Genomic DNA, 14,839 nt, shown 5'->3' on the forward strand with positions numbered 1-14,839 from the left:
CTTTTCTCCTTGGAAGAATTAGCCTTTCTGGAAATTCTGAGTCCACACCTGGTTTGGCAACAATAGCCTGAAGGGTGAGTGCCTCCCTCGGCCAGGGCCTGTGCTCAACAGATGGACAGCCACCCACAGTCCCACTCCAAGCTCAGGTAACAATTAAATTTATCCCAGCCACTGGCTGCCTGGCCCCTGTGGGCACTTGGGGGTGGGGCGGATGGACGTACATAAAGAGACATCGATGTTCAATAGAATAAAAGCTCCAAGAGATTGTTAAAATCCTAGAAGGAAGAAGATGAGAGGGAAGATTTGGGTAAAGCAGAGAGCTTGGGTGCAGGGGGAGGGCTAAGCATGAGCGATCTGGGCAGGTATAAATTCCTGATGGCTGCAGTGGTTGCAAATGTTGACTATTCACCTTGAGTTTGATTCCAATCTGCATGTTATCATCTTCCTCATTGATTCAGAAACTGAGGATTAAATCTATTGTGCACAACAATCTTTTTTCTTCCCAGCATTTTATCCAGAAATATGTTTGCACAGCATATCAGAGGTAATGGAGCAGGTGAGGGGGGCGACCATGCTGGAGGAAAGCGCAGCTCAGGGGCAGAGCCACTGCACCCAGATGCGCTGACAAGGGCCAGATAGCAGGCTGGCTGCCGGTGGTGGTCTCTCTGTGGAGCCACAGGAAGCAAGAGGGGACAGGTGGGAAGGCCAGAGGCCACACACAGTGGGACAGAGGGGGGAGGCGTGAGGGCCAGGCCCTCAGTCAGCACAGAGGTGGCTGACCTGAGAAAGGTCCTCATGTGGGGACTGGTCCTTCCCTGGCCCGGCCCCTTCCACCCCGCCCTGCCCTGCTCACAGCCTCGCTGGCACAGGTGCACAACAATCTTGTGTTATGGACCTTTCATAAGTCCAGGAACTGAAGAAGAGGCCTTTCCAAGCCAGGGGACTCAGAGTAGACAACAGCAGGCAGTGGCACTTAGGTGACCTTGTCACAGCTGACCTTGTCACAGCTGACCTTGGAGCAGGCTTGAGACAACCCCTTTTTCTTTTTTTTTAAATTAATTTTTATTGGAGTATAGTTGATTTACAATGTTGTGTTAGTTTCAGGTGTACAGCAAAGTGATTCTGTTATACATATACATATATCCACTCTTTTTTAGATTCTATTCCCATATAGGTCATTACAGAGTACAGAGTAGAGTTCTCTGTGCTATGCAAGAGACAACCCCTTTTTCTACTACCAGAGAGTAACCCTTGGAAGAGGGGCCCCACAGATCCCTTAATTCTGCCCTGGGAAACCTGCAGTCAGGACAGAGAAGTGTGTTTATATGGCTCTGGATATATGCATCATTTCACTTTGTATTTTGGTGACCCATGCATTGATCTAATATCCCCACCAGACTTTAAACTTCTCAAAGACCAGTGCTATGTCACTTTTTAAAAAAATTTTTATTATTCCATATATAAGTGCTATCATACGGTATTTGTCTTTCTCTGTCTGACCTATTTCACTTAGCATAATACCCTCCAAGTCCATCCACGTTGTTGCAAATGGAAAAATTTCATTCTTTTTTATGCCTGAGTAATATTCCATTGTATACACACACCACATCTTCGTAATCCATTCATCTGTTGATGGACTCTTAGGTTGCTTCCATATCTTGGCAATTGTAAATAAGGGTAATATATATATACATATATATGTATATATATACACTTTTTTTAACTCAGTAAACTTGCTTGTCAGAATCTGTCTTATTTAAATAATCCAAAAGACATCTGCACAGAGATCTTCATTTAAATATTTCTTAACGTAGCGAAACTTTTGAAGTATTCAGCATGTCTAGAAATACAGGAATTATTAAATAATTAATGGTACAGCCGCTTGACGGAATACTATACAGCTATTAAAATGATACTTATCCATTCTGTGTAGCAAAATTTTCAATGTTAATGATATGATATTAAGCTTTTTTAAGTAGCATGCATTATTTCACATCAACCACATTGGGCTTTTCTTTGTGGCAAGGAACAAACTGAGACTCTTTTGTTGGCAAGGGATTTATTCTAAGGACACACGGACACACGGGGAAGTAGGGAGACAGGATACAAGAGCATCTGCAGCAAAGTCAAGTGGTGCAGAGAATAAAACTTTGGGACCTGAGAGTTATTCAGGCTGTCACCTCCTTATGCTGTGGGTTCTCAGCACTAGGTGGCTGGGCTCCCTTCTGTGAGCCCTGCCATGTGGTGCATCAGACCCTCTTGGTCTTTGTTTCTATAGCTCAGTTGAGTTTTCTCTACTGAAACCACTGCTTACCCATGACACTCACGGCTTTGTGGCTTCTGTCACCTAATGCCTTCTGCTGACTGATTTCTGCTTGGCCCCAGTTTTCTGTGTGTCTCACATTTAAACTCCCCAAGAAAGGAGATCTAGTTGCTTTAGTTCCCTACTGTCCCATTCATCAGAGCTCTCAGACCAGACCACCTCAGCATATAAGCTGTGCTTCCATCAAGTGCCCAAAACTGTTCCCATCAGCTGTGGTCCAAAAAGTGGCCACACAATATGAATGTGGCAAGTGCTTCAAGTACACCAGCCACATATCCAATACAATCATAGTTTTGAACCATGTTTAAAATAATAAAAACATATACATATGAAAACAGATAGGAAAGGGATACATTAAAACCATCATAGTTGGGTTACGATGGAGGGATTACAGCTGATTATTTTTCTCCATTTTGCAATTTTCATTTAATGGTACTGTAATTGCCTTTTAGTTTTCAAATATTTTTTAAAAAGTAATCTCTTCCAAGCAATAGGAGTCATGCAACCAAGCTATTAAGTTCAGTCTCTCCCCCAAACTTGCCTTGGAATATACAGCAAAGTCACAATCATTAAAGCCTGTGGTCACCCTTGTTCAGCAGGCAGAGTATTATTTCTGCTTTATCTTGCCAGGTGAAGGCCATAATTGTTGTAGGTTGTGAAAGCACCTTGAAGGCATAAGTGTCTGTTATTATTCTGAAAACTTCTTTCAAATGGCTATAATAGCATATCTCACATGAGCAGAACATAGAACCTGTAACTAGCTTGGTTGTAGAAAGACGTCCTTCATCCACACGCCAAGTATTTAAAAATACCACCCACTCAATTGTCAGACATCTTCAGGGCCCGAGAGAAACTACCACGGCAGTTTTGTGAAACCAGCCACCGCTGGCTTCACTTTGACCTTCCTCTGTGTACACCCTTCTTTCAGCTCCTCTGCCACAGACATACAATTATTAAGTATTATTATTGCTTGGTAATAACTATAATTACTACAAGGACTGCCAGAGATGAAAAAGGAGAAATCGAATTATCAGATGGACTGGTGTCAGAACTGGACAGTCTGTTTGTATCTCGAAAGGCCTGAATCCCTTCTCCTTCGTTCCCAGCCTTCACACGGGGCGCACAGGCTGAGGGCGGAGACCCCGAAGCGGGAGATGGGACCACGGCAGGGCACGGGACTGGTCCAGCGTTCGGGAACCGAGATTCCAAAACCTCCCGCGCTCCTAGAGAGGACCCGGAAGCGCGGCGCAGTCCCGGAAGACGAGGTGCTGACACACTTCCGGCCTTTGTGACTCATTGTGTCTGTGTCGAGGCGTCAAGAGGGCCTAGATCCGTGCGCGGCGCCCTTCGGCCGGCCTGAGCCCCAGAGTCAGCTCCCCTTGCTCGCCCAGCGCCCCTAGGCCGCTCCCGGGGCTCACGGTGAGAGGTGGGGCCGGCCTCTGGGGGGGGTGGGCGGGGCCGCAGGGGTGTGTGCGTGGGGGTGGGCTCTGCAACTGAGGCCCCGGGGTCCCCTCCGGGCGGCCGGGGCGCAGCGTGAAGCGAGTCCGTGCCAGCGTCCCCGCCCCAGGCCAGGCCGCCCCCTCCCCACCGCGGGCCCAGGCGGGGAGGGGTCGACGGTCCTTGGCCGGGGGTCCTGGGAGGCCGTCCGCGGGCCCCTTCCGGGCCCCTCTCCTGCAGTGTCGTCATCGTCGCTTGACGTTTCTGAGAACCGGGTCGCGAGCGAACCGACCCCTGTCTGAATGTTCTGCTCTGCTTTCGTCGCCATTTGCTTTGATTCCAGTGAGAGATTTTTTTTTTCGGGGTCCTTGCAGGACCTCGAGGTGAAAAATGCGGAAGGCTGAGAGAAATGGACACGTTTCAAGGTGCCGCATACGTGTTTCCAGATCACCTGCTTCTCCGCACCCCACCCCCACCCCCGAGCGGTGATTAAAGAGCTTTTGAAACCTAGTCAGAGTGGGTAAAGAAATGATTCGGGTCTGGTAGAGGTTATATGTACATCCCACTCTCTTTCAGCTTTATGGACTATTTCGAAGGCTTTTGAAAACGAGCTGTCCGGTAGATGAGGTGGATTTTCCACTTCTGGGTAGTAGTTATTCTGCCTGACTTGGAAGGGGTGAAGAGTGAAAGGAATTTGTGGAAATTGCGCGGGGCCGTTAGGAGACTGATTAACTGAGTGACCTTGGATAAGATAAGACACTTCCGCCAACTCAGTTTTGTCATCAATCAAATTAACTAGGTTTTCTCCAAAGGCCCTTCCAACTTTGAGATAATTTGGTCAATGTAATTGAAAAATTCAGCTACAGTTCAGCCTGACACTGACCCCCTGCCCTCCGTTTCTTGCAGTGCCTCCAGTACTCAATAAGATACTTTCATCATAGAGAGCAGCTGTTACATGGCCTGGGACCAAAGAAAGCATTTATTGTACAGACTATTGCTAGGCGGATTGGAGGTGGTCAGTAAATAGTTGTCGAATTGAATTGTGGAGGATTCATTGTAACCAGTCAACAAAGCCTTGTTACTGTATTTGCCAGCCACGTGTGGAGAAATAGCTTTATTACTTAGGGAACCATAATGATCATTTGCCCCAGAATGTTTCTCGAAGTTTGTATTGTCTCTGAATTACTATGCACGATGCTTGTTCATTATTTCAGGCAGTCTTCACCAATCTTAAAATACAAACAGGGAAGCTAGCTACTTAATATCATAGTCTTTTGCTGATTCCCTACTTGATCTAAGCATTTAAATTTTTCCTAACTTTATATTGTATCTAAATACAGATGAGTGTTATGTTAAATGTTACCTTTTCATTCTGAGTATCAGTATTCTTTGGGTAGCTAGTTGTCTTTTAAAGGTAGCTTTTTCATGTTTTAAAACATCTTAGAGCTCTGTTCAGAAATGGGTGGGAGGCAGTTTAAACTTTGAAGACTATGCCCTGGAAAAGATACTGGCCTGTTTAGAAAATAGCCTTTGGAATAAACTGAGCTTGTAACTCCAAGCCTTTTTTGTAAGAAAATCTTTCGTATTTACCTTCGGGGAGAACCAGGTACTGGGGGTAATCTTATCTAAATCGGATAGTGTGTCAGAATGGTTTTCAGCTCAAAGGGACCCCAGAGGTAGTTTTCTGCTCCTCTGTTCCCTCCCCCACCCCACCCCAATTTGACAGATAAGGATACTGGATGTCAGAGAGGTTAAATAACTCACCCAGGGAGGGACTCACTCTTATTCATGGGAGACTAGAATTCAGGTGTTCCACCCTGTGCTACTTTCACTATTACAGGATTTCTCCTGTTGCTTAATCTTTTAAGCAGGCTGAAAATTGGAAAGTATAGTTACATCTCTTAAGTTTATTGAAAAAATTTAAAACACTTCTCTAGTGCCTACTAAATGCCAGAGACTGTTTGAAGTGCTTCATATATGTTAACTCCTGTAATCCTCACAGCAGCTCTGTGAGACAAATACTGTTTTTTAACCCAGAGAAGAAACATCTGTACTTAGAGTAACTAAACCTAAAATCAGCTGGTAAGTGGTGATGCAGCTTAGTGAAACTCTTCCACGCCTGTAATTTGAGGGCAACTTTGAATGCTATGTGAATGCGCCAAAAATAGTAACATTCAGTCAAGTATTTTTTAAAAACTAGTGCTTGCAAAGAGGTCATACTAAGTGTAGGTCTAAGAGGTACAAAGACGCATACTCTTAACAATAGTCTAGTCGAAGAAGACGGCATGAAAAATTAGATTACCAAGAAAGAACTTGAATAGCAAATGCTTGGTGGAGACCATTAGGGCATAGAGTTTAGAGAGAGGAGAAAAGATTGTGTGCGCAGATCCTCTGAAACCTAAAATAAAACCCAGCCCTTCCGCCGCTGTTGTGACTTTTCTCCTGCCCAAAGTAGGAGCAGAGAAATGTTGGGGGGGGAGGGTACCTGTCAAAATTGGGGGAAGAGGGACTGTGGCCGTGCCCTCATCTCTGTCCCTTTAGGTCTCACTTCCTCCTCAGAATCCCTTCCTGTTGAGTCCCACTGACCCAAGGAGCATCCTACTCTTCAAAACTGGCTAAGATGTGGGCACAAATTAAGATTCCTTTCCTTTAGTCTCCTTAAATGCCTAAGATGGAACAGAATTTTCATAAATGAGGTTTCTGACACCAGACTAGATGCCACACTAGCTCTGCTCAGTTGTCTCTTTTGAAGGTCCCACCTGGTTAGAGTTTAGATGATTCCCACTTGCATCTCCTGCTGTGTCTCCTTAGTCACGCAGCTCTCCAGTGAAAACTGGATGGCAGGTGAGGCCCATTCCTGAGTGGTCATCCTTCGTAGGCCTTCCTCTTCAAAAGAATCCGTGTGTCCACAGAAGCCCTTCCTTACCCCACACGTTGGGACAGAATGAGTTTGGTATGATGGTTGGAGCTTGAGCTGAGGGGTCCCACAGACCTAATCTCAAATCCTCGCTCTGCCATTCAATTGCTCTGTGACCTTGGGTATGTTATTTAACATCTGTAAACCTTAGTTTTGTCATTATACAGTGAGACAACAATGGTACCTACCTCCTGAGGGTGTTGTGTGAAATGCCTGGTACATAGAAAGCACTCAGTTAACATTGGTTCTTCCTATAATGCCTACTAGAGAGAGGCCTCTTGAACAGATGAGGGGCAAGTTGCATTTTAGCTTAGCTCTGAAGGATAAGTAGGATTTGAAAAGTCAGAGAAGACTGGGAGTGAAATCCCAGGCATTATCGTGGGAGAAAAGGATGGTGTTCAAAATACAAGACATATTTAGGAAGTACTGAGTAGACTCATTTTGCTGGATGGAAAAGGTTCATGGCAGGGGAGGGAGAGAAATTCATGGGAAATGAAGCTTGATGGGGAAACTGGGACCAGGTGCTGGGGAGTATTGACTACAAGGCTCTAGAGTTTTATGAAGAAGATCTGAGAGCAAGGTGGGAGGTGAACTGTGGGGGGATGACGGCAGGGCACCAAAGAGAGGAAGCTGGCCTCCATGGAGCTAGACAGAAAAATAAGTATGAACAAAGAAATACTTCTCCCTGGTGCCTGGAGACTGAATGCATGTAAGGAGAGAGGAGTCAAGGAAGGTGAGATTCTGCGCCTGAGTGATGAGATAGATGTTCCTGGGCTGTCTGATCACTAATTGCCACTAAAGGCAATAAGACGGCAGGGGGCGCTGTAATGGCTTGAGTTGTTCTTTTTTCTTTTTCTTTTCCTTTTTTTTTTAAAAAAATATTTATTTATTTATTTGTCTGAGCTGGGTCTTAGTTGCGGCATGTGGGATCTAGTTCCCTGACCAGGAATTGAACCCGGGCCCCCTGCATTGGCAGCGTGGAGTCTTAACCACTAGACCACCACGGAAGCCGCTGAGTTGTTCTTATTTTTTCTGTGCTGTTCAACAGTCTCCCCAGTTCCCTAGAAGATAAATAAACAAAAGTCCTTGTTCTTGAGGGGTTTAGCTGGGAGGTGGAGATAGGAACTGCAGCTCAAATAATGATAATACAAGGAGAGTAGAAGTGCCTAAGACAGGAACAGAGAAAGTACCAAGGGTGTTCAAAGGAGGAAGATACCTTATTTAATTCAGAATGTCAGGAGACAGTGTACATCTTGAAGGGTGAGTGAAAATTTGGCCAGTAGAGGTGGATAAAGGTGGGAGATTGGTCCCAGCAAAGGGGTGAAGATGCAAAGTCACACCCTATGCTTGGGGAACATTAATGGGCCCAGTAGGCTGAAACATAGGGGATCACTACTAAGGAAAGTAATGGGGGTGGAAAGGTCGAGTGGGGTGTGTTGTTTGAACACTAATCGGTAGATGTCAGGGATTCATTGACAGTAACTGAGGGGAAGGAGGGAATGCCTAGAAGCATACTTTGGCAATACTAAGTTGACCTTGGTATGTTCGTATTAGAAAGGGGAGAAATGGATGCTAGAGAAAATGTATGGAGCTAAGGCCCTAGTCTCGGCAGGAGATGTGGAGCCTGGATTAGGGTGGTGGAAGACAGTTCTGGGAGGCATAGCTGGAAAAGATAGTCTTGCTTTTTACTTTTCAGAATGAAATAAAGAGACTAAGCCTTACAGGAATTATTCAGCCTCCAGCTGGGAGAAAGCTAGCCAAAGAAGTGATCTCTTGGACTCCCTACTCGCTGCCTCTTCCTCTCTGGGTCCCAGCTCCAGGGGGGCTGTTTCCTGGAAGCTGCCTTGTAGCTGTCAGTCACTCCTCAGGGCTTCTCCAGCACTCAGGTTGTAACGTCCTTAGAACTGTTGGCACATCTGCTTTGTACTGTAATTATTTGTGTAAAAATAGGAATGGTGCTTCTCATCTTTTTATTCCCATCAGTCTAGCAGGACACTTTGCATACTGTAGATTGCAGAAATGGTTAGGAAATTGAATACTCGTAACTGTAAGGACTTTCCAGGTAAAGCTGGTCTGAAGTTAAAAAACAAAATATATTTCCTGCAGCAAGGTGGGTGGAGTGCAAAACAGGTCTGAAGGAGTGGATGGGAAGGGCTAGAAGATGGTTTGCAACAGGACTTTTACCAGTTTAAAATCATTGGAGAAATGACTTAATTCCCACAGTGTTTTTACATTTATGTAGTAAGCCTTTTTGAATGTAATATTCTTTATTGTTATTATAGACTGCTATTTTAATAAGGATTTCTGGTTTTCATTAAGGACCAAAGAAAGAGGAAAAACAACTAATCCTGTGATAAATCTCAGATTAAAATCATATTCTTTGCGATTAGAACAGTCATCTCCAAACTTTTCTGGTCACACGTCCCTGTCAGTAAAAACTATTTAGAAAAATTATATACATGTACCAGTGTTTTGTATAATTAAAAAAATACATTAAGTTGTGCTATTCTAGAAAAAAATTTGTGCTTTCAACGTACATGATCCTTTTTCCATCAAAATTACTAATAATTTTTCAGTGAGAGCCATGTAATTAAAAATACTTTGCTAGTTTAAAACTCTTGGCTTATCTCTTTGTTATAGAACAATTGGATGCTCTGTCTCTAAAAGTTGAATTTGATGCTTAATTTTGATGGCCGTAGAGGTGGGGGAAAAAAGATGCTTCACAAAGATTGGTCAGTTCAGATGGAAGCGACACATTGTTGCCTCTGCTTATCAACTCATGATTGATCCTATCCACCAACCATGTTAAATTTTTGTTCTTGAAATTCAGCTACTTTCTCACTTATCGGTTGACTTCTTAAGTTTGATTTAGTTCCACATTTGTTTTTACCTTCTGACCTGGCTGAGTTAAAAATTGCTGTGCAGGGCTTCCCTGGTGGTGCAGTGGTTGAGAGTCCGCTTGTCGATGCAGGGGACACGGGTTCGTTCCCCGGTCCGGGAAGATCCCACATGCCACGGAGCGGCTGGGCCCGTGAGCCATGGCCGCTGAGCCTGCGCGTCCGGAGCCTGTGCTCCGCAACGGGAGGGGCCACAACAGTGAGAGGCCCGCGTACCGCAAAAAAAAAAAAAAAAATTGCTGTGCAGTTTTCTTGTTTGTGTGTATTTGCATCGTTAGTATTTCCCTAATTGTAGTTTCTCTGAAAGAATCTTTAAAGCTGCTTGTCTGTCTTTTTTTTTGAGATGTAATTGATATGTAACATTATACTGGTTTCAGGTGTACAACATAACGATTCAATATTTGTGTATATTCCAAAGTGATCACCACAGTAAGTCTGGTTAACATCTGTCGCCATAGTTACATTTTCTTTTTTTCATTTTTCTTTTTATTTTATTATTTATTTTTGGCTGTGTTGGGTCTTCATTGCTGCACACAGGCTTCCTCTAGTTACAGCGAGCGGGGGCTACTCTTCGGTGTGGTGCACAGACTTCTCATTGCGGTGGCTTCTCTTGTTGTGGAGCACGGGCTCTGGGAGCACAGGCTGCGGTAGTTGTGGCACACAGGCTGCGGTAGTTGTGGCACACAGGCTCAGTATTTGTGGCTCACGGGCTCTAGAGCGCAGGCTCAGTATTTGTGGCGCACGGGCTTAGTTGCTCCAAGGCACGTGGGATCTTCCCAGACCAGGGCTTGAACCTGTGTCCCCTGCATTGGCAGGCGGATTCTTAACCACTTTGCCCCCAGGAAAGTCCCCTACATTTTATTTTCTTTTGATGAGAATTTTTAAGAACTACTCTCAGCAGCTTTCAAATATGCAGTACAGTATTATTATTAACTGTAGTCACCATGCTGTACATTACATCCCCAGGACTTAACTTATTTTATAACTCGAAGTTTGTGTCATTTGACCCATTTTGCTCACACCCCCCCACACACTTGTCTCATGTGTGACATGTGGCAGTTCAGCATTTAGACCAAGTGAGTTTGGTAGTGTCCATTTGTACATTAAATATGGTTTTTTTTTTCTCACTTTTAAAATATAAATAGACATTTTGATATTTTCTTTCTCTGTCCAAAGTGGATTATCTCGTACTGACCAAGGCACCTATAAAAATAATAGAAATAGCTAGATGGTGGGTTAGTAAGTCCTGGCCTTCACGTTTGGCTTGAGTGTTGACTGCTAGGTAGGTAGCCTCCTGCTCCTGAGCAAATCACTTGAGTCGTCCGAGCCGCAGTCATGTCATCTGTGAGATGGTGCTCCAAGCGTGTTGTGGGAGGGGGTAAGATGGCTAGCATGCTGCTGAAGCGGGTGCCTGGCACCCCACTAACATTCCGCTCTCACTGGGCTTAGCGTGTAAACACATGATGTCATAGCCTGCCCTCCTCCTGGAGGGACGGTGCTCAGGCAAACACCCTGAGGGGGGAATTTGCCAGTTGGAAGTTTGTTTGCAAACCTTAATATCTAGAGTGACAGGGAAAACAGTGTGGCTCTGGAGGCTTTTTTTTCCCCCTTTGCTATTCAGAGGCATTTTTTAAAATTAATTAATTAATTTATTTTTTGGCTGTGTCGGATCTTTATTGCTGTGCGCAGGCTTTCTCTAGTTGCGGCGAGCGGGGGCTACTCTTTGTTGCTGTGCGCGGGCTTCTCATCACGGTGGCTTCTCTTGTTGTGGATCACAGGCTCTTAGGTACGCGGGCTTCAGCAGTTGTTGCACACGGGCTCAGTAGTTGTAGCTCACGGGCTCAGTAGTTATGGCGCACGGGCTTATTTGCTCCACGGCACGTGGGATCTTCCCAGACCAGGGCTCGAACCCATGTCCCCTGTGTTGGCAGGCGGATTCTTAACCACTGCACCATCAGGGAAGCCCCCAGAGGCATTTTTAATGCCTTGAGGTGTAGCCTTGTATGAAATATTAACAGCACAGGTCACTTTTCATAAAGGTACCAATAACTTTTTTTTTTTTTTTTTTTTTTTTTTTCTCCTCCAGGAATAGTACAGAAACAGATATCAGAAAACATTTCCCAGGACAGAAAGGAGAGCACAGACCCTGTTTGGATCAAGTCAGGTCCCTGAGCCTGAATGATGACTGCTGAGTCAAGGGAAGCCACCGGTCTGTCCCCCCACGCTGCCCAGGAGAAGGACGGCATCGTGATAGTGAAGGTCGAAGAGGAGGATGAGGAAGAGCACGTGTGGGGGCAGGACGCCAGTCTGCAGGAGTCTCCTCCTCCCGACCCGGAGATCTTCCGCCAGCGGTTCAGGCACTTCTGTTACCAGAACACTTTTGGGCCTCGAGAGGCCCTGAGTCGACTAAAGGAACTTTGTCACCAGTGGCTGCGACCAGAGATAAACACCAAGGAGCAGATCCTGGAGCTGCTGGTGCTGGAGCAGTTCCTTTCCATTCTGCCCAAGGAGCTCCAAGTCTGGCTGCAGGAATACCGTCCCGATAGTGGAGAGGAGGCTGTGACCCTTCTGGAAGATCTGGAGCTGGATTTATCAGGACAGCAGGTAAGAAGAGGGGAAACCTGTCATGTGTGAGCAGCACGTGGACTTTGAGACTGAAGCAGAGAGAAAGTTACTGACTTAAAGTTCGTATTAATAGTCCTTGTGGTGCTTTGATCCTCTTCTGCTTGGATATTAAAAAGTATATTTTAATATACTGGTATATTTAGTGTCTTTTTTCACTTGTTTAAATTCCTGTTTAAAAAGTGATTTACCCACAGGCCCACCCTGTTTGTCCTCAGGTCCCAGGTCAAGTTCATGGACCTGAGATGCTCGCAAGGGGGATGGTGCCTCTGGATCCAGTACAGGAGTCCTCGAGCTTTGACCTTCCTCATGAGGCCACCCAGTCCCATTTCAAGCATTCATCTCGGAAACCCCGCCTCTTACAACCACGGGGTAAGAAGCAAGGTTTCACATGGGGGGAAAGAAGCAAACTATTCAGGATGGGAGTGCCCTCTCTGTGTTGCTAAATGCCTGTAATAGAGAAACATGTTTATTTCTATTGTCGTTATTACTAAACATCAGAGGAAATACAACTTACAGGCCAATTTCAGGAGTTAAATAATGTTACCAAGGAGGTAAGTGAAATGTGCATAATGAACTTGGGTGGACATTATATTATTTGTTGAATTGTTAGTATTCTGGATGTCTAGCAGGTTTTTTTTTTTTTACAGGAAAGTCCTAGGAAGAGATGAAATATAGCCAACACCCTAGTATGTCATAAATTATCTTTAAAAGGATCATTTATCAATTCATTTTATTTAAAATGTATAAAATACTGTGTAACATCACTCTATTTCTAGGTTACTTTCAAAAATTCCAAAGAATGGGAAAAGGATGGAAAAAATATTTTGTTTTTGGTTGAGGAAAATGAGGCAAAAAAAATCACTTCAGGGTCATATAAATAAAAATCAGTTGAATTTTTTTTCCTTTGAGGGAAATATTAACAATATTTTTAACCAGTTTTAAAATCAAAATTGATACCTAGAATATCAGTAAAAGAAAAAAAAATAACATGCTAAAAGTATGGTTGTTCAGCAAGAGTTGACAAAGGCACAGTCCTTAACCAGTGTGTTTATTTATGATGACATTCAGGATAGGAATATTAGAGCTTAAGGAAGTATTGTCTTCCGTGCATTCTGCAGGATAGCCAGCGCTCGTAAGCTGGAGAAAGCCTTGTGAGCCAACCAGTGCGCTGTGATGTTTATCCACCACTGTCCACCCAGTCCCGTTAGGTCCTCGTAGGGTTTGTGAGCTCTCTCCACACTCCACCAGGTGAAGTCAGGAAACGGAGGAGGATCTTTGTGGTTTTAAGTGCCAGATTAGGGCTGATTCAGGTTACCAGAGTAACAGCTTTCCAGACCCTGGAACGTACAGTTGTTACGTCGTAAATAGTTCTTGAAGGAATTGAGGCATATGCACTTATTCTCAGTTTCTCTTTGTGCTGCTCATCTTCCAGAGCGTTTCCTAACTCTCAGCGGGTTAAAGTGCTAGGTACTTGATCTTTTTCTACATTTTGCTTTAGCTTATATTATTGCTGTATATTCTGAAATAGTTACAAGATTTACTAATTCCGTTTCAAATTAGTTTTTCTAGTATCTTTGCAGCACAGTAACATCATCTGTTCACCAGTAACATTTTCAAATCTAACATTACTTGGCACGGGAGGATTTTGATTTTGCCGCTTAAAATTTTTCCAGTTTTTCTTGCACGTCGCAGTTAATGTGACCCTATATTGTAGACGTCTTTTATTAGATGAGTGTCAACCCAGACCCTTATACATTTGTAAATGTCTCATTGACATTCGAACCATGTGTATGTTTTATCCAAAAACTGTGGCTAAGTGAGGGAGAAAAGTAGAGGGACAAAAAATGGCTGAAACTTACCCAGAAGTAAGAAGAGCCCCTTCCTTCTCTGTGTTTCAAGATATTACTACTAAAGATTTTTAAAACTGTTGCATTTTCCACAACCGAATGGGATTCTGAAGTCCTGGTATACTGTTTGTTGGACTGGAGAAAATTAAATTATGAGCCAGACTTGAATGTGGGCTGAGTGTTACCTACTTCTGTGGCTGAGAGTAGGAACCCGGGTTATAGTTCTGGCTCTGCCCTCTTAACAGGATGATGTTACGCAAGTTGTTTACCCTATCGGGGCCTCGGTTTCCCCTTCTTTAAAATGAAGGAGTTGGACCAGGTGATTTTAAGGGCCCTTTTATGACTCCTTGTTACTCCTGCTTAAGAACAGAGATCTTGGGAAGACACAGATCATGCCTTTTCTTTCTTCCATTCTCTGTAGTTCTCAGTTCTGTAGTTAAACACTGAACATTGGGCATGCTGGTACAGGAAAGAGGGTGCCCCTGGGCCCTTCTTTGAAGGGAGGCCCAGAGCAGAGCTGGCTTCACTCACAGCTCCTTTCTCCTCCCTCAGCTCTCCCTGCCACCCACGTTCCTGCCCCTCATCATGAGGGGGGTCCCAGAGACCAGGCGATGGCATCTGCACTGTTCTCGGCAGATTCCCAGGTGAGCTGTGGGCCCCTCTGCCCTCCTGAGTCCCTTGCATCTGCCTCTTCCTGGAGCTCTTTCAGCGGTCTTCACCAGGACACTGGCTCTTGACGTCCCTGCCCACAGAGTAGCTCCACTCCCACCTGTCCACTAGAGCCTGGCGTGGT

At 44.7% G+C, this 14,839-nt stretch overlaps 1 protein-coding gene across 5 annotated transcripts in view; it reads left to right on the plus strand.

Moving 5' to 3' along the window:
- Positions 1 to 3,619: 3,619 nt before the first annotated feature.
- ZKSCAN1 (zinc finger with KRAB and SCAN domains 1) overlaps positions 3,620 to 14,839 on the plus strand; it is a 38,258-nt gene continuing 27,038 nt past the window's right edge. For 3 of the 5 annotated variants that reach the window (XR_003436981.1, XM_027125865.1, XM_027125864.1), the window contains exons 1-4: positions 3,620 to 3,742; positions 11,661 to 12,178; positions 12,415 to 12,568; positions 14,599 to 14,690. Coding sequence is in view for 4 of the 5 variants with exons in the window: in XM_027125865.1 (XP_026981666.1) it covers positions 11,753 to 12,178; positions 12,415 to 12,568; positions 14,599 to 14,690 (672 nt within the window). In the remaining variant the exon portion in view is untranslated. Of the gene's footprint in view, positions 3,750 to 9,951; positions 10,004 to 11,660; positions 12,179 to 12,414; positions 12,569 to 14,598; positions 14,691 to 14,839 lie in introns of those variants that run through there. The other 2 variants (XM_027125855.1, XM_027125856.1) reach the window with 2 other exon arrangements.

The sequence above is a fragment of the Aethalodelphis obliquidens genome, unplaced genomic scaffold (assembly GCF_003676395.1).
Source record: "Aethalodelphis obliquidens isolate GAN/ISIS:26980383/991018 unplaced genomic scaffold, ASM367639v1 scaffold30, whole genome shotgun sequence".
NCBI classification, from domain to species: domain Eukaryota; kingdom Metazoa; phylum Chordata; class Mammalia; order Artiodactyla; family Delphinidae; genus Aethalodelphis; species Aethalodelphis obliquidens.